The sequence below is a fragment of the Corvus brachyrhynchos genome, unplaced genomic scaffold (genome assembly GCF_000691975.1).
Source record: "Corvus brachyrhynchos isolate BGI_N302 unplaced genomic scaffold, ASM69197v1 scaffold3, whole genome shotgun sequence".
In the NCBI taxonomy this organism is placed as follows: domain Eukaryota; kingdom Metazoa; phylum Chordata; class Aves; order Passeriformes; family Corvidae; genus Corvus; species Corvus brachyrhynchos.
In genome coordinates, this window is record NW_008237619.1 from 11,874,387 (window position 1) to 11,894,644 (window position 20,258).

General features: G+C 40.8%; 1 protein-coding gene across 1 annotated transcript in view; it reads right to left on the reverse strand.

Annotated features, from left to right (window-relative positions):
• Positions 1 to 2,177: 2,177 nt before the first annotated feature.
• SPICE1 (spindle and centriole associated protein 1) overlaps positions 2,178 to 20,258 on the reverse strand; it is a 22,066-nt gene continuing 3,985 nt past the window's right edge. The window contains 15 exon segments of the mRNA XM_017731974.1: positions 2,178 to 2,309; positions 3,096 to 3,183; positions 3,515 to 3,617; positions 5,005 to 5,132; positions 5,134 to 5,171; positions 6,439 to 6,824; positions 8,834 to 9,058; positions 10,517 to 10,664; positions 11,311 to 11,442; positions 14,669 to 14,934; positions 15,678 to 15,818; positions 16,053 to 16,195; positions 16,491 to 16,576; positions 18,103 to 18,224; positions 18,937 to 19,039. Of these exon segments, the coding sequence (XP_017587463.1) occupies positions 2,256 to 2,309; positions 3,096 to 3,183; positions 3,515 to 3,617; positions 5,005 to 5,132; positions 5,134 to 5,171; positions 6,439 to 6,824; positions 8,834 to 9,058; positions 10,517 to 10,664; positions 11,311 to 11,442; positions 14,669 to 14,934; positions 15,678 to 15,818; positions 16,053 to 16,195; positions 16,491 to 16,576; positions 18,103 to 18,224; positions 18,937 to 19,039 (2,163 nt within the window). The 3' untranslated portion in view covers positions 2,178 to 2,255.

The following is a 20,258-nucleotide window of genomic DNA, read 5'->3' on the forward strand; positions in this document are numbered from 1 at the left end:
AGAGAGGGCCAGCCTCCAGCAGCAGATGGGATGCTCCCAGTCCCAGCTCTTGGCACAGCATGCACTGGCTTTGGGCTCCCAACAAACAGCAGAGCAAGCCAGTAAGCCCAGTCACAGTGCCAAAGGAAAAGAAATGGGCAAAAACCACAAAGCAACAAAGTCCCCGGTGAGAGACACCACACTGTGTGGCCAGGCAAGTCGCCCACTGTCATTTGATGCTGGCCCAATGCCAGGCACCCACGAGAGTCGCTCACTCACCCGCCCCTGCCACAGCTGGCTAGATGAGAGAAAAAAATATTAACGAAGGGTTCATGGGCTGAGATAAGGACCAGGAGAAAAACACTCCAAGGGCAAAACAGGCTTACCTTAAAGTTGCAAAGTGAATTTATTACTAACAGAATCAGAAGAGGATAATGAGAAGTAAAACAAGCCCTTAAAACACCTTTCCCCCACCCCCCCCAGCCCCTCCCTCCTTCCCACCAACAGCGCAGGAAGACAGGGTGATATGCAGAAAAGACTCCACTACTGGAATAAGGAGTAAAGTAGGTATGTGTCCCATGGGGGATAGTTCCTCCAAAGTCATGCTGCATTCAGCTTGGTATATATCGGGTTACAAACTCCATATTCATTAAGTTTTCCAATACACCTATACATATTCAGTACCTAGCCCCACCTCATATTACAATGAGTCCAGAAGTCACTTACATCCGCATTGTGCTTGCACAGTGTGGTCTGGTGGTCTTGGGCAGGGGTCTCCGGGATGAAGTAAGGGTCTTCCTCAGATGAAGTAAAGGGTCTTCCTCTTTATGTCCCTGGCCCAAGTCTTCCCTGCGCATGCTCTTTATGTCCCTGGCCCAAGTCCAAACTTCAAGGCTGGTTTAACTTAGTTTTAGGTTCAAAAACAGGATCTTTGGTCCAGATTCCTTCCCTTTGTCAATAGTCTTTTATCTTCTCATCCTGCTTTGGTAGACACAGTAAGTGTTGAGCAAGCTGTATGCATTGTTTTTAACAAACACCTTCTTAGCAAATCATTTAACCTCTGCTTCCCCCTTTTCCCCCTGATTCAAGGGCATGGGGGTTTTGGTCAGTCCATCACCTGAGATTTTTCCCACTGCTCAGAGAGAGGAGTCCTTCCCCTGTGAGACCGTGGGGTCCTTCCAACGGGAGACAGTTCTCCATGAACTTCTCCAGCATGGGTCATCCCCAAGGGCTGCAGGGGCACAGCTGCCTCACCATGGTCCTCACCAGGGCCTGCAGAGGCATCTCAGCTCCAATGCCTGGAGCACCTCCTCCCCCTCCTTCTCCACTGACCTGGGTGTCGGCCTGTTGTTTTCCCTCACATGTTCTCACCTCCTCCTCTTCTCTGACTAGAAGAAAAACTGTGTGCACTTTGTTTTGATTTTTTTCTTAAATATGTTATCACTGAGGCGTTCCCAACCTCTCTCATTGGCCCAGGTTTGGCCAGCAGCATGTCCATCTTCAGAGCCATCAGGGATTGGCTCTGCCAGACATGAATGAAGCTTCCAGCAGCTTCTCACAGAAGCCACTTCTGTGGCCCCCCGCTACCAAAAACCAGCCCATTCAAAACCAATACACCTGCCCAGAAGGAAGAAGCTGTGGCTGCTCCCCTCCCAACTCTCACAGGAAATCCCAGTCTGGCTCTCACCCATCACAACAATCCCGGAGCCAGGGGGCGGCAGTGACCACCCTGGACACAACACAAAGAAACAAAAATGGTATGGGATAAAAACAAACATTCCCAAGACACCACAGAAGGAACAAATCCTTATCCACCAGAAACAGAACGGCTTCCTAATCTCCAGGTTCCTTTTCAACACAGGTACCTTCCCTCATCTCAGTTCTCCCCGACATTTTATTCCTGTATCTTGTGCAAATAAATGCTCCAGGAAGTTTCACAGGCCATTTCTAAAACCTCCTGCCTTCAGCACACTTAACAGAGCAACCAGGTCCTCACTTGTAAAGCTCTAGCAGCCTGAGTTTACAACCTCAGGAAAGAATTTTTGGTGAAAAGGTGTAAGATCACAGCAATGCATCCAGCTCAGAAACTCATTCCCAGGGCTTCCTAGAGTGCTCTGTAGGGTACAAATACGATAAGCACATGGACCTTGCCATACTAATGGCACTGACATGAAAGCACTTCAGAGTTAAACCGTACATCTGTAGAGGGAAATTGTGATTTATTTGTGGTCCATAAAAAAGTATTTAAAAAATACAGGACTTGAGCTCAGCTTCTATTACATAATGTGCATTGACAATGCAAACCATCCTTCTTCTTTCTGCTTTTCTACCTGTAAAAAAAGAAACCAGTTCAGATTCATACACAGTAAACTTCCCACAGACCTGTGTGTTAGGACTGTTTGCCATCAGCACCATGGAGGGAGTCACACCACCTACTTCAACCTTAATAATTTCAAATTTTGCCTCTGGGGATGTATAGTTTGCTGTCAGGATAGGGAGTCCTAGACCCTAACTCTGTTCTCTTTATCACTCCTAATTTAGGTTGTTTTGGACACCAGGAAGTAGGTTATGTCCTCATGGTTGCTTTCAAGCCTATTAACAGCTCTCTGACTGGTTTATCAGATTGTACCCCTGCAGAGTTCCCTGTGAAAGCATCTCACTGTGGGCTATCCTTTTCTTTGCACATCAGGAGTCAGAAATCTAGACTGGGGCTTTTTCTTTACATTTGGATTTATTCATCCTTCAGCAACTGATTTGTGCAACAGCTAGGTAAGAGCTTGCCTGCCTCTTGACTGTGGCTCTACCAGTACATCATAATCATGGCTTGAGGTTCTCTGGAGCCACCAGGGAAAGACTTCCAAAGGTTTCCAGTTCTAACACACAAAGATGCTGCAGCAGAAAAGGGTTATTCACTTGTACACAACTCTGTGGCAGAAAATAATGAATGTCACTAGTTCTCAGGTCTCTTCCTACCAATAGTCTATAATCCAAACTGCCATGAATTGATTAATACTAGCCTTAGGATATTTAAAACAGGACAGAGCTCTCCTCCCTTCATCCATATTATGATCATCTTCTTCCTTTTATGACAACATAATAAAATTTTTCAGTCTCACCTTTGGTCTCTGGCTGACAGAATTTAATTTGGCACTTTCTGACGTGGCACTTAAAGGTGAACAAGGCTTGCTGGAGTCTCCTACAGACCTGGAAATAGTCAAAATAAGATTGAAAAAGCGAAAAATGGACGTGACTACTAGAACAGCATCTCTGATCCTGAGTTAGGACTCCTCATCAGCAGTCTTCAACAACACAGGTCATCTGTCTCATGTCAGATTGCAGATATTTTAAATAAAAACCAAGGAAGTTGTGAAAAAGCTGACAGACCTTTGTCCCACTTCCACAGATTTAATGTGAGAAAGTCAGGGAAAACCCACAAAGCCAAAAAGCATGTGGCAATTTCTCCATTGTGTTCAATTTCTGCTGCATGGGTAATTAAGATACTACAAAAATGAAATAGTAAAGGGTGAACTTTTACCTTCTTATACTGGTCATACTGGCATGGGAAACACTGTCATCCTTGGAGCTGTCCACAGCCACTGCCCCAGGAACAGAGACTTCAACTGTCCTCCTTGCATGTTCTAGGCAATAAATAATTGCTTGATTCTGATGAGAACACAGCAACATTGCACAACAACATACACTTCACCATTTTTTTCAGAGGTATCACAACCTCTTCCCAATTGCATAGAATATACAGACCAGAAGTAAAACATCAGGTTAAACATCAACCCCATACTCACTTTCTGAAAATGACTGACATGGGGAGCAGATATTCAGAGCAACTACAGACAATGCTCACAGATACTGAATGATTCTTCCATGGTTAAATTTTCTGTGGTTTTTGGCAATTAGAGGTTTATCGACTTCTGATCTCTCACCTTTGTTCCTTTAAGATTTTACTTACCATGCTGAATTTACATGACAACAGCCAAAGAAGCACTGAAAGTGTTATGACCCAACCCATGAGTCACTGCATCTGCACCTGCATGCAAATGCACACACACTGGTTCCCTCCTCCCCCTCCTTCCTCTCTCCAAGTCCTTCCCCCTTTATACATCCCTCTGGTTTCACAAGGGGAAAGGACAGGTGTCCCAGATAGAGCATGTGTACATGGTCACATGCAGTTCTGCTTGTAATGACAATGACTCCATGAAAAGGTAAAGCAGCCCTGACCTCCTAGAAAGTAATTTTTTTTATAGTTACATATGGCATCTAATCTATGAATCTTGAATCAGCAAGAATATTCCCTAAGCTAACTTATCTCTTTACATGACTGGAAGCTCCAGTTATCCCTTTCTATTAGCACTGGCAGTAACTGAGCAAGACAGTCTGATGGGAAGAGTACCCAAAAGACCAAAAACTAAAATGTGGTTGAGAACAGGATAACCACTCTGCCATGATTTTTAGAAGTCTTATATAAATACTTCAGTCTTTTCACCCAAGATTCTGCAGCACAATAGAGGATGGGTTAAAAAGCCCAGTGCTGCCCACCAGTGACTATCAGAATCAATGAAGTTGAAAATCTGAGATCATCGAGTCCAACCTTTGAACACCACCTTGTCCAACAGACCAAGGCACTGTGTGCCAGTCTTTCCTTAACACCTCCAGGGATGGTGACTCCACCATGTCCCTGGGCAGCCCATTCTAATGCCTGACAACCCTTTCTGTGGAGAAATTCCTACTAATGTCCAAATGCAGTACCTGTTCTTCAGACAAGAATGCAGCAAAGAACAGATTTAACATGAAGCACAGTACTTGCAGCAGACTAATTACTAAGAAGGTAACTTAGAAGAGGTTTAGCTGATGTGTTTTTAGCTCTCCGAAGTAAGGAGTGTTTGTATCCACACAGTCATTAACAGCAAGTGTACTGCTGACCACAACCACTAATACAGTAAGATAAGGACTCTCAAAAGGAGAAAAACATTGTTTTACTAGGTTTTTTTTCTCCTGAGGCTGGGTACTTACCAGTGTAATTCAGGGATGGGGCTGGAACAGGAGGCAGCACAGGAGGGACCATGTCAGCAGCAGCAGATTTCTGCTGGGCTATCAACTGCAACAGTTGATCCTGTGCTTCTGTGCTCTGGCCATGCAGCTATTCTTTCCTCCAAGCTCCTCGATACCATGAGATGACTCTACTTGGATAATGGGATAATTACTTCCAATGAAAAATTTACAACTGGCACCCTCAAGGAGGGCATACAATATATTTCAAGTACTTCTAAGCATTTAGTTTTCAAACTGAAAGTGAATATAATTATATAGCAGTTCCTGTGAAAAATCTGGTTTTGTCCCTTTTGCTGTCCTGTGTCTAAGTCCTTAACTGATTAAACATTACAATACTTTCTACTGGTCTTCCTTCACATAGGAAAAATACAGCTATTGTCCAAATAATTTGAGAAAGAAAAAAAACCCCAAACAAACCACCAAACCAAACCCACCAAACATCCAGCAGTTAACTACAATTAAGAATATACTTAATCAGAGAGACATATTCAGGGAAGCAAAAGCAGGTTTCTAGCAGAAAGTCCTGGAGCTCATCTTTAAGCCAGGCCTGATCTGCTTTGACCTCTTCCCTCCCTCTCAGCAACTGCTTCCACAAAAACACCGCTTACTGAAAGTTTGCAGCACCCTGTACAACCAAATGACTAAATATTACACAACATAACACAATGTGGAAAGTGACAACACTATCAGCCTACATTTAAATGAGGAAATTTTAAATCTTTAGGATCCTTAATTGAACAATCAATCAGTCACTGTGATGAAACACATAACAGCAAGACAGTAGCAAAGGCAGGGATGTTTTTGTGATGTCAACTTCACTCACTGGGAATAACTGCTTAGTTGCAGGTTAAAGTTTTTCCATGTAAACTGAAGCATTCCAGGTCTCTCTTTCCCAAAATCTTTGGGATTTTCACAGAAGAGGACTGACAAGACAGACCCAACAAGCACATACACTATCATCAAACATTTGCAGAAGATATATCTACACTAACTTTAATCTCATGTGCTTTAGGGTCACGGTAGCAGAGGATATATATGACATGGCTTTAAATAAGCATTTTACAAGCTTGACGAGAACCTGTGGGTTGGTGCAGTGCTTTCACTGCTAGTATTACCCAAACTACAAGAGGTACACCTGATCACATTGCACTGAGCACACCTCTTTTTGCAGAATAGTCTTATCCTAAACTTATAAATGTGCTGTACACTTCTCAGAACCCATATACAACATAGGCCCAATATGAGGAACTACTGCTGATCTGTTTATGGAATAATAACTTAAAAAAAAAAATCACAAGCCCTCAAGCAAACAAATGAAAATAATAACCAACAGGAAAGACACAAAAGCATCAGTAAACTACAGGAAAGCAGAAGGGAGATCCTTCCTTTTCTCACCTGCCCTTGTGAAGAGTCTGGACTAGGATCTGCATTTTGTGTTGGGTCTGGCTGATGTAGGCAATCACTTTTGTCTCCAGAGACACCTCTGAATTTGCTCAGCTGAGCTTTAATTAGAGCATTCTGCCGTGTGAGCTCAGCTATCTGTCCCAGCAGATCACCATTTTGAAGTAACTCTTCAGCTGTGCTGTTTTTCCCAGTGTCACCTGGGCAGGACAGATTGATTTTCTTGTGGGAACTCTCCAAGTCTTTGGCTGCAGGAGGAACTGGCTGCCTTCGAGAGATGGGACAGTTTTCCTCAGTTGTGCTCTGTGTTCTCAGGGAGGAAGGTAAGCTCCTTTCCTTGCATGGCTCTCTTTCAGTAGACTGGGAAATGGCTGCAAACACTACAAACACGAAATGAAGGAAGAGTAAGGACAGGGATATGTGATCCTCACTGAGGAAACAGTGACTTTATTGCATCAGGTTACTAATAATCAAGCAGGAATTTGAATTGAACATCTGGTCTGAAAGGTGTTATATTACTGATCAAATCCAGTCCATGCAAAATCCTGCCGTAAGAACTCACCAGGTTAGTATTTCCTATTGCAAACAGTCTTACATTTAAATGATTTAATTAGAGATTGAGAGAGAAGTCCCTGAGAAGAAGATAATTGTCTTCAATTTCTTAGCTGACAGATCAAATACTACTTCTTAGTTAGTCCCCTATTTTCCAAAATTCAGTTACCTTACTTGATAAACTAAGTTTTTGTTTCAGTTCTGATACTTATATTGGGTTATTAACAAAACTTTTAGGATACTAAAACAAAAAAATTCAAGATTTTTTGCATGATAATAAACTATTTACTCAGCCCCTAAAGAGAAAGCACTGTGGCCAACAAAAGTAGTTAGGTATTTTTTTGGTCATCATCATCAGCAAAGAGATAACACACCACAGAGACATGACTCAAGTTACAGCACTGTCAGCTGCTACATGCTAAGTCCAAGTTGAATTCTGTGACCAAAACTAGATTTTCTATGCTTCATACACCAATAGCCCAATCCATCACAAGCTTTAGCCTCTTGAGCAGACATGAACACTTACAAATTTACACTCAAGTGTGTTTTATGAATCATTGAGCATAAAGAAACATTCATTAAGTTGAACATTTGTTGAGCTATTTAGCATCAGTCTTAAGAGAGTAACAATGTATTTTAGAGAAGTCTTGGAATACAGTTCTGCATTGTTGTTTCAACTGACAAAAGACATCTGACAGCTCTCAATGGGACTGAAACCAGACACTGCTCTTTGTAGAACAAGACCTTTAGTTCATTTCTTCCAGATTTTTTATGTACCTCCTCACAGCACAGAAGCCCACCAAGTGGCTGAATTAGACATAAACTTCCAATTGCCCTGCTAACTCCTTAAAAATCGAAAGGACTTCTGGTTATTATTCTGTCTTGGAAAAGGCTTACAAAGCAACACAGCTGAAAGGGAGGAAAAAGGAGGAAAACCCCAAAACCCACTCCTGCACCCTCCTTCTTGTCAGCAACCATTATCTGCCTCTCAACAAGGGTGTTACGCAGGGCCCTGGCATGTTCAGTGGGATGCTTGTGGTTACAGTAACAGCTGCAGTAGGAAACAGCTCATTTTGAGAATCACAAAGGGTGCTTCCTTCTGCTCACTTCAGTAAGGATAAATGAGAAATACCTTCCCTAATCACCCTGATGAACTTTTTTCCTCCCGTTCACCAGAACTGAGCTAAAAATATGAAACCCCTAGAGCCTATGGATACTGACACAAGACTGAGCTACCTGGTTATCTGGCACCACATAATTTCACCCAAAATTTCCTCAACTACTTCCTGTGTATTAAATGAAACCCAATGGGAACCTGGCTCCCACAGCTTCCAAAAAACCCTTTGCTGGGAAGATGGGCTCAAAGCAGGAGCACACAGCCTACAGACATCCTGGTGTGTCTGCAACATGGATTGCAGAAACAGAAGTTCCAGGCTTCAGTGGTCCCACCACTGAAGGTGATGGAGGCTGGATTACACCATCAGCAGATGGAAATCTGAAATGATGTGCTGTAGGTCATCGACAAAGAGCTTCAGCAATCACACAGATATGATAATCAAAATGAATACCAAATAAAAATGTCAGTCTGGACTGCCACTGACAGGATTGCTGCCAGGACATGGAAAACAGGAAGTGTACAGGCTGTCTAGCAGCAGGCATAGTAACAAAAGAAACGCATATCTGGGTGCAGCAGTAGGATATTCCAGCTATAGGGCCAATATGTCTAGGCATACAGATTAAAAATTTTCCATAGAAAATACATCTTCAAAGGTACTGTGAGATTGAAACACTAACACACAACACAGACTCCTAGGTCTACAGCAGTCAGAGATCTCACCATTCTGGAAGGAAGACAATTCCTGACTGCTCTTCTGCTGAGGTGGTGACAACAGCACAGCTGGCTGGAAGATGTGAGCTGGGAAGCTTCTACCAGGTCTCATATCACCTGAGGCACCTGGCCCTGGAGGAAACGTGAAAGGTAGTTCTCCCTGTGGAAATTTCAGCATATTTTCCCTATTGCCTGCACCAGTTCTGGGCTCAGAACAGGTCAAATCAGGTTTTTCTAAAGAAAAAACAAACCAAGGATAAAAGTTAAACAAATGAAAAAAAAAATTAGTCATAGTGAAATAGGAAAAAATCTCAATGACAACTCTTATGTTCAGGTATCTGAAAAGACAGACTAGAGTAGCGGATGTTCCACACACACTCCTACCTTTTCTCTCATCCGCAGGAACAGCATTCTTTCACTCAAGCATATTATAAATTTTTACTGGCCATAAGAGCAAGTACAACACTTACACATAGCCTCAAAATTTCAGGATAGTAGTATGAGATCTGTTTGTAGCTCATGCACAAGACTTACAGATATGTGACTTGAACAGGTATTTGACCTGCATTTGGTAACATTCTCTTGGGAAACTCAGACTTATGCACTTGTCCTAACGCCCCGTAATATAAATTTGATGGCAACAATGGTGTAGAAAACAATTCAAGGCTTTTTGGAGCTCTGCTGATCTTCTTATCATTTAATTCAAATGACATATCTTGTCAGTAAAAAAAAAAAAGCTATTCTTCTGTATTTAACTAAGGAATGTAAGGAAAGAAGATTTGGAAATTCTAGTGCCGCAGAATTTTTGAATGTAAAGGTTTGGGTGTTACGTTGGAGTTTTTTTGAGGGGTGCTTTTCTGACTGTTTGGATTTTGTATTTTGGGGGATGATTTCCTTTTGTTTGCTTTTACAAGGCCTGGGTCAAGCACAAAACAAAAAGGATCTGGTATGTGGCTTCTTTCCAAGAAGAAAATTCTTCCAGGAAGAAAGCTTTTAGGTACAAAAAGATTCACAAAACCAACATTTAACTATGGAATACAAATAACTCTGAGAAATCTTGGGATTCACAAGAAGTTACTGACCCTGAGAGCAAAAGCAATGCATTTAAACAACCAACCAGGAAAAACAGCTGGGAGAAAACTCAGTGGTGAAAGGTGGTTAACAGTCCAAGGTGAATCATCTTTGGGTAACCTGGCCACCAATGCTGCTGCCTTAGCTTAGCCTGTCCCCATGTCACACAGCACTCAGCTGGTCACTCCCCTCTCACAAAGTCACAAACACCAAGTACCAGACCTCTCTGACTGGTTGGTTTCTGGGCCTCAGCTGCTGCTGTTTTGGCCAGCAGCAACCTCCAGTGTCTTATGGAAGAGCCAGTCTCAGACTGTCAGCCTGCTCAGCAACAGGAAGCTGAGATCCTGGTTCTGTTGGGTTTGATTTCTTTGGGTTTCTGGGGTTTTTTCACAACCCTCAGAATGAAACTGACTTTGGAAGCCATCTTAATGGGGGAAAGCTATTCTCCTCCTTTGCTTGTGCTCCCAGCAGAACCCATGGCATGGGAATTTACAGAAGTGACATTCACGCTCATGCAAGAGGTACTTGTGCAAGCAGACATCTATTAAACACCAGATTTTCCACTACAGGGATAAATTAGCCACAACTCTTCTTTCATCCTTCACACATTCATGTACACACCTTGGCTGTTTGCTGGACCTTTGCCTGCAATTCCAAAATGTTTTGGACTTTGTTCTCTTTCAGGTTCTACCAAAGGGAGGCCTTTAAATGCTTGTGTGAGACAAATCAGCTTTTCATCTGTTACTGTCATGTATTGCTGAAGCTTCTTCTAAAGGAGGAAAAAAAAAAAAACATACACAGAATTACAGAAATTTTTGTTCTACCAACATAAATTAGAAAATTATATACTACAAGCAGCCCTGAGAAGAAATTTGGCCTCTCAATACTACTGCGTGAGTCTGTAGGATTCCAGTGAGGTATTAAATACTATTGTCTCCATGTTTCTCATTTATAAATTATTTGCTTTCCCTTTTCTTACTCATGACCTCACTTCCTTTCTAAGGTTTCTTAATCCCTCCATTCCCAAATGTAGCCATTGATCAAATCTACCTGCACTGCAAACTAAAAAAAGGAAAATGAGGTATTACATCTACTTATTGCTCCAGTAGTGTTAACAGTATAGGACTATGAAGGAACGTGCCTAAACTTGTAGGTGGATAAAGTAAAGCCCAGTTTCACAGAACCAGCACTTTCTCAGGCTTTGAAGTTATATAAAACGACACAATTTTCCAAACATTCCATACCCATACCTGCTACTGTAATTCTCAGGCTCCTCATTCAATTTTATCATTTTCTTTCTGTTTATTGTTAAAATCTCCAGAACATGAGACAATGCATCTCAGCCCATATTTGCAACAGAACTCAGAATTCTAACAAGTCATCCGGATGGGTAAGGAGCAAGAGGGGCTCAGTACCTGCATAGTAATGTTTTCTTCCCTTACTTGAAGTACTTCTGCAGTCAGAGCATCAATCAGTTCTCTGTGTTCATTCAACATCTCCTGCTGCTGCTGCCTCATCATCTCTTTCTCATGCAGCTGCATTTCAGTCTAAAGAGGGAGAAAAAACCCAAAAACCTACTATAAACCAATCCAGACTCATATCTGAAAACAGGAATAAGTCATTATGACATCATCATGTAACAACTCTTCCCACTATTTGTAAATTGACTTCATCACTTTCATGACAAAATCCAATTGTCAGGGCTTGAGACCTGTCAGAGAGCTTACTGTTTTTTCTTTATTACTTCAGGACACTGTAGGGAATCCTAGACATCCTTGTTCTTCTGCCTTTACAATTTTTACAGGATGTAACTACAAGCATTTTCTTTCTGCACTGATACAGTTTCTTAAGTCACTGAATGTTCATGCAGGAATCAAATAATTCCAGGTGTACTGATGCTTGTCAGCATCCTGTTCTGCTTGTGCCTATTCTTTAGCTTCCCTAATTCATTAATGAAGACAAATTTGACTAAGTAAGGAGAAAGTACTTGCTTTCTAATGTTTTCCATTAGAGAGAAAAAGTTCTAGAGGGTTTCAGAAGTGTTATGACAAAACAGCTCTACATGCACATGAAATGAATGAATAAATATTTTTGAGACTAACTCACAGACACTGCTACTAGACACACCTCCCTGAAGTATATGAGAGACAAGGCATCCATTTTCCATTTCTCTTCCAGCTAGAGAGAACAGGGTTTTTTGTATTGATCCAAGTGAAGCATGCTGGCTCAGAAAATTGATTAAAAAAAACTGTACATGGTCCCCTCTTTTTCAGAAACCAAAGCACAAAATAAGCACTTCTACCCTGATAGCACTGATGAAGCCTACTGATGCCTTAGATCATCTGAATGAGCTACTGTATCTACTAATCCTGCACAGCACTGACCTAGTCTTGGAGCAAAAGCTGCCAAGCAGCTCTGTCTTACATTTAGGCATGGGGAAAATATCAGGTTAATATCCATTCCTACCACCAGGTAGGATTTGGGTCTGGTCTACCCTGGAAGAAGTATCTTTATCCCAGCCCACTGCCAGATGTGGCACTAACCACATGAGCTTTACCACTGCACCAGAACATGCAGCAGAGAGGGAGAACAGAGGAGCACAGATTCAGGGAATATGCCCATACTCTCTTTGCTATGTGGGCCTGGCAAAGAAACAGTATTCTTAGCAGAATAGGGATGGGGAGGGAACGATTCATTCTAAATTTGGAAGTTGATACAAAAATTAGTTTAGAAACCAAGTCAGACTTATCCATTTTCCTTCAAGAATTTTGTATGGTTTTGCAAACATACCAGAAGTTTCTTTTTCTCCTTTTCTCTAGCCTCTTCTGTATTCACAATTTCCTTCTTATAGGTGTTGGTTTTTAAATCACTTAATAATAATATTTCATGAAATATTACTAAATTCAAGTTTCTCTTCCTACTTTTTAGATACAATTTTGAGAATAAATTAAGCAACATCCTTTATTGCAATCCTTCTGCTTTTCTGCAGCAAAACTGGAAGATGATGAAGAGAATCTAAAATCTTTGAAACCTCATGAAGACTGACTGTCTAACTAAAATTGGGCCTTTAAAATATCCCCTGCAAAGCCATTTTCTTAAAAGGCACTGCCAGTTATATTTCAGGCATTGGAATTCTGCTAACTCTGCTGGCTAGGCAAGACAGACGGTGCACGTAAGTGCTTGATTTACGTCTGCCATGACAGGGACCAGGTTTTAGGAAAAGTTCAAGACAAGGTGTACTTCTTCCCAGCAAATTCTCAAATTCTAATTGTAATTAAACCTCCCCGAAAAGGAGAAAAGTCACTTTAGATTATGAATGCAGTGTCTATCTCAAGCAAGCCTGAATACAATTAATTACATTATGCAGCTTGAGTGACTTCTTCAGATTGCTACTTCAGAATTTAGGTAGTAAATTTATGAGTGTTGCAGACAATTCTGAAAGCAATAATCAACTTCTGGAAGGATGGAATGGTAACAAGAAAAAACATGGGATTAGCTTTAGAAGAAGTCTGAGGCTCAGGAATAACTCATTTCTGTAGAAAACAGATTAAAGACAATCTAAATAGGATTATAACTGCCATTACATTTACAACATGAATTTGATGCTATTAAATTGATGTATTCCTAATAAACATTTTACTGGAATTCTAAGACCCCTTCTTATAACTGTAAAAGAACCAATTTTAATTCCCTGTTTTGGTATTACAATTTTAACCAAGGCCAAGCAGTACTAACTTGCTTTAAAACACAAGACTTTCTCAGCTGAAGTCCATCTCCTGCTGGTAGCTGCTGTTCACTCTTGGATTGATTATTTACTGTTAGCTTCCAGGACTTAATCAAAGTAAATTCTTTCATACAGATTAAATACAGAGTAATACAAGGATTAAGTTATCATACATCCAGTAAGAAAAAAAAATAGAATTTTAACCTAAGATGGGTTTCCCCCTTTCACTTATTATACACTCTGAAAAGGAACCAAAATAAGACAGTTCCACATACATTAGAGATCTATGACCTTTGCTATGAAATAGAGCATTAGGATTTCCATAATATACTCTGCTGCACCCATTAAGAGTGCAGGAACTGTGATAATCAGGTTTAAAATGTCACATAGACCAAATGAATCTGGGAGGCACTGCTGCCTATTGATAGCTCTGGGATACAGATGAAATAGAATACACTTTATTTTCCTTTTCTTCTTTAAAAAAAACCTTCTACATGGCACACAGGTGGTCTTCTTTATGGAATTCCATTAACTCCCAGCTGTGCACTGTAACAGTGAGCACTTCAGGTCATTCTTCCTTAAGGTAAAGTTGCTGTTACGGATAGAAAAAGAGGGCTAAGGAATCCCTCAACGAAAATAGGGGATTTGGGTCCACTGCTCCAGTGACAATAGCATCACCTTTGGGAGGCAAAGGAAGAAAATGATTTTGTAAACAATGCTGTAGTTAATACGCTGCTACAACTCTGAGCATATGTAAATAACAAATTTAAAAATACTTCAGTCGGCATTTTCTGCTCTTAGACACAGAGACTTTCACTGTGGTCAACTCCTCCATTTTCACCAGGGATACTAATTCCTAACAAACCAGTTCCCAACAAAAAGCTGGGAGAAGTTTTAACTCCTAACTGCATGCAAGCCAAGCAATAAGCAGTGATAATCAGAGTACAATGTAAAGTGACTGGAAGCCAGAAAAGACCAAAGTTCACATCTGTCAAGTAACTTTACACCCTCCTTCATTCACTCTCCAGGAGCAGTTCTAAGTGTCTCACCTCTTTGAGGTAGCGCATCAAACGACAGAGAGCGTTCACCAGTGACAGTGTAAACCCAGAGAGGCCTTCACTTCTCTCTTTTTTTTGGACCTCACGACCTGTACATCGCTCATATTCCTCCAGTTCATGCTCCACTTCATGGATCATGTGGTTGAGAACATCTAGGCTGGGTTTGTTGTCCCTCTGAAGGTCAGTCTGGATTAAATTACCTGGAGAATCACCTCTCTTCTGTCTTGCAGAGTTTTGTGCAGCTTGCTTTCTTTTCACTGAAGGAAAAGAAAAAAAAGGTCACTGGAATTTCAACTTGTATAGAGATCTTCCCAGTACCAATGAAATTGCATTGTTTATTGAAGTAAATCAAAGGAAATGCCCTTTCTTGCTGTAAGATGAAACAGACCATCAAAGAATGTCCCCCAGTCATTCCACCTATTTTCAGATCCTCAAAAACCACATTTTCTGCAGCCACAGTACCTCCCAAGTATGACTACTTTGTGCTTTTCTCTTGGATACTCCTGTTTGTACTTTTCTCCTTTCCAGTTAAATGCATGGAAATAGTTTTCTACTGCTAACCCACATCACCCGCTTTCTCACCTTTAGTAAGCAACTCTCTTACAACAATCCCTTCATGTTACATCTTGTATCTGATTATCAGTCCCCTCATACAAATATGTGTGGGATCTGGGGATTGAAATGCATTTTAACCTGTATCAGAACTAGAAAAGCCCTGAAGAGAACTCCATGACCAGCACAGTAATGGGCAGCATCAAAGGGCTGTATTTAAGGTTCCCAGATTCCTACAGACTTGGTTTTGCTGATAAACATGCAGAACACAGGCGAAGTAGGCAAGGAGCTGTGGAACATCCATCCTTAGATATGCTCAAGACTCAAGGACCACCTAAACTTTGGCATTAGCCCTGCAATGACTTCCAAAAATCCCTTCCAATTCACATTTTCTTATGACACTAAAGGACCTTGGACAAAGGGTATATTATTTTTAAAAGTACTAAACTCTTTGCTGCAATATGCTTCTGTTTCCTTGAGTTTGGATTCAGCACTTGTCTCACAGTGTCAGTGGAGTCTACAGACTCTTCTTCATCTTCATTCTGAAGTCTTGAACGGGTTCTCTTGATTACACTGGTAGCATTGAGGGCTGATTTAAACACAAAACAAAACAAAAAAATGCACACGTGAAATATTTCAGGTAGGTTCTTAATAGTAATACGTTCCAGAGTAATTTTATGGTTAAGAGCTGGCTTTTTAGTCTGGAAATTCATCTGAGCCAAATTAGCATACATTTCTGTCTCTCACCCCCACCCAGGAAAGGAATTCCAGACAGGATCCTGTGAAGAGCTTAACAAATTTGCTGTGATTTAGTAAATCCCACCTGACTGATCCAATGAAGGAGAAACAATTGTTGGAGTCAAAGGCACATTTGATTCCTTTGATAAGGTGGTTTTTCTCACATCCTTATCAACCCACAGCTGAGAATTCTCCAAGGAATTTTCTTCTCTCAACAACCGAAGTAGCCTGCATTCAAAACAAGCATAACAGTGAACTGTAACAGGACAATGGCATGATTCCAGATTATCTGTCCAGACAGAGCTTCTAGAATTATCTACAACTGCTCAGGTGAGATCCCTGCTCACTTTCATTCCCAGTCTCAATGTTACAACAAGGCCTTTCCCTGAAATTCTGAGATCAGGAAAGGAGGGCAAAGGGAAACAGAAGAACTGACTTAACTGTACCCATTCAACACCCTTTTAACGCCACCTGTTTCCAGTGTAAAGCAGGTGAAAACCTGAATGGATGTATTTATACTGACCTGTCAGAATTGATGTTGGATTTGAAACCCAAAATGTCATGGTGTCCATCTTCTGATAATGCTTCCTCCTCCTCTTCATTAAGAGCCTTTTCAAGAGACAACAAAGAAAACAAAAGGGACTTCAGAATAACTTAAGAGACCAATTTTAAGGAATTGTTTCAAGAAAAAAACCAAAAACATTTCTTTTAGTCTTCCCCTCCAAAACATACTTAAAATAAAAATACCACACAGAAAGAAAACCCAAACCCTTTGTGGGAAGTTCTGGGGGACTTTAGTACCTAAGAAATACTGATACTGACAATTGTCTCTGAAAACAACACAGCAAGTGACCAATTCAATATCCAACCTTTTCTCTGTACAACTTATATTAAATATGAAAACCCATGCAAACTAGAGGATAAAATAAAAGCTGTTAAGGCTGTACCAAAGCACAGATACAGCAGGCAAAATACAGAAAAGCAACCTAAATCACAGCATTTATAAAATTTCAGTCATTCGAAAGTCAGTCATTACAAGGTAAACAACCTCATAATGAGACCTCCACAATTACATTTATATTCTATGTGTAAAATGCAACCAGAAGAAAATACAATCCTACGTCCTACATTTATAGCTAAATCCAAGCAACCAAATTTGGAATTAGGGTTCCTCAAACCAGGTTTATCTGCTTCTGGGTAGGTTTCACCAGAGAGCCTTTAATTATGATTGTCGTAGGCACAGAAGAAGAACTCACAGAAGGTTGGCAGACAATCAGTACGTGTTTCTTTTAAAAATTTCAGCTTATCCTGCAGCATGCATCCAGTGACACAGCTTACAAAGATGCTGCAGTTAACTCCTCATATTAAAAAAACTGAAAAACAAATACCACACCAAAATATGTAACACAGAGGTACTACAGCTCAAATCACAGATATTTGTGCAAGTTAGTAGGAAACAGGAGTAGAGAACCACAGGAATATGACACCATCACTTTTGTTCCCAACAGCCTGTTTGGTCTTCATCAGTGGGAAGTTTTCTGGGAGCATCATATGCCTGTTCTCAAAACCCCAGTGAGCATTCCTGGTACAACATGTTATTAAAAGAAAACAGAACACAAAGGCAAACTAAATTAAATTTTAAACAATTTTAAAATTGTTTACAACAAACGTGAATAAATGCAAAATAATGCAAAATAGTAAAAGTTAAATTTGTAGGATTCATCAAGGCTATGGAGTGAATTGGGGTACAAATGGCTGTGTCCCCATATACTCACACATAACTGGTAAATCTGAAATGTAGCAATTAGTTAAGTGATACAGAAGTTCTTCTCTTAGACTAGAATTACATTGTACTCTTCCTGAGAATTCCAGAATTTAAAAGGGAGGGTGTGCTAATGTGAGAGAGCTTCTACAAGACATAACGATGCTTGTTTCTCATATCCAAAGGTTAAGAAATCAAAAATTCACAATTTCCAGAGTGTCACAAAACAAACTTGCCTCTAATTAACCTTGTCTTCTATGAATGTTATCAACAAAAACCTGTTTAGTTCTGCTTGGAAACTCTTATCTTTGAATATTCTTATTTTGTGCAAGCAAAAAAGCCACAGGACATGCATGAACAAAACATACGTTACCTGGGAGTCCATGACAGATTCACTAAGGATGGAAAGCTGACTGGGAGGATGACTTTTTTGTACAATGGGTCCTTGAGATGATTCTAGGTCACAGTTAGGAGCCATTGTTACATTAGGGAAACCTAGAGGAATTAGACAACACAGCGAAGAACACAGAGGGCTTGGTCTGTACTTATGTTGCAGCACTTTGTACTGAAAATCAAGCTCCTGTACTTCACAAAAAAAGGGTCACAGGGATGTCACTTTAAACAACAACCAAAGACCAACCATAGGGTTAACTAAATACACTGGGCCACATACCCAGCTTTTGTCCTTCCCACCTGCATAAATACACTTGTGCAAAAGCAGCTTGCAGGATCAAACAGCCACTGGGAACAAAAGAGAACGGCAGCCTACAGAGAAAAAACCCCTAGGTTTAAGATTTCACATGCAGACAGCCAGTCCAGCCTTCCATCAGCACAAGGATCCACAAGCCATATTAAGAAAAGCCTCATTCAGGAATTGCTGATAAATCTTCAGCAATATCCAAGAGCAAAGAGTCAGCCCATGCAGCAATGAGAACCACTGCAGCAGCTCCAACGGGTGCCCTGCACAGGCCAGTAGCTTGGCTGTGAAATGGTGAGCATGAGGTGCTTCAGAGTACAAGATGTGAAATTCCACAGTGGAATAACCAGCCATCAGCCACCCTCCCCTGCAATATGAGCAGGATCAATCATACTATGTTAGAGGATGAGATGAAAGCAGTTAAAAAGAACAGTTTGCAAAGCAAGACTATTTATGGAAAGCAAAGAGATAATCTTAAATGTACTACCACATACAGATGAGATGTTCTACCTGTTCGTGTGCGAGGAGCATCCCCAAACAAGCCTTTTGCCACAGCCATAACCTGACCAGATCGTTCCAATACATCTTGCAAACGGTACTGATCAGACAGAATCTGAAAGTACAGTGTATAAGGAAACTTTACACTGGGCAGACTGAGTTTTTTCCTTTCTTTCTGGTATTGTTATTCCACACTGTCACCAAGAGAACAGCCAACAGGACAACGTTTGCCAAGTTGGTATTGTGCAATTAGATCCTAAATAAGATACATCAAAAAACCATACTTCATTCTGAGTAACTAAAATTCATACTGTTTTTCTGAAAAATTAAATAGTTATTACTTCTGGGGCTCCCATCAGAATTGACTGTCTTTAGAACAAATCCTCTCACTCCCTTCTCCTCTCAGCCTAACACAAGAAGGTGGGTATTTATGACACGCTCATCAAAATAAAGACACATCTAGCAATTTAAAAATAAATCAGTATGCATCCTCAAATCATTTGATCTCAAAGTTGTTACGGCATAGAACACTTACATGTATCTGACACCCAAAACATGTACTATTTGATTAGATTCAAACCAATTCAAGCAGACTTGTTCCACTCAGTCTTGGCTCCTGAAAATACTACCTAAAACTTAAGCCACATACCACCAAAAGCTCCAGCAGAGGTAAACACAGCTGACTGCATCTGGCATCAGAAGACATTTTTGGAATCTCCAGAAGATACAGCTTCTGTATTCAAATTGTTTCTCCCAAAGTCTCTCTCTAGCTTTTGAAGTCCATCACAACAAGTGCTTCCTAAGGAAGGATGTCTTGCAGTGCAAGGCAAGAGGCATCCAGCCACCATGAGCCAAATGGAGCTGACTGGGGATGTGGCTTTGTAGGCAGAACACAATTTAGAACTCCTCACTGACTCCTGGTTTCATTCACAAAGCTGGAAATTGAAAACTAGTAAAATTATATCCCACCACCTGGGGAGAAGGTAGTTATTCTTGAACACCTGAGAGGAGATATATAAGTGACCTCCACTTCATCGTGGTTCATCAAATTGATCCAGAGACTACAAGTACTTTAGAAGACCTCCCAGAAAAGGCTCATGTCTTTGAAAACAGAGTGACAATTTTTGTTCCCCCAGGAATCATAAGACAGACTGTTCTGCAACAGTTTCAGAGCACTCTATGCCATTATCTCCAGAGTTCCTTTCAATGTCCACTGGTAAGTTTGCTGGCTTACATTTAGCCTCATACAAAACATTCTAGCAAATGGCATTTCACTTGTTTCTCCTCAACCCCCTATTTTACTACGTGCTTTGTTACATCACAAAGTTTCCCTA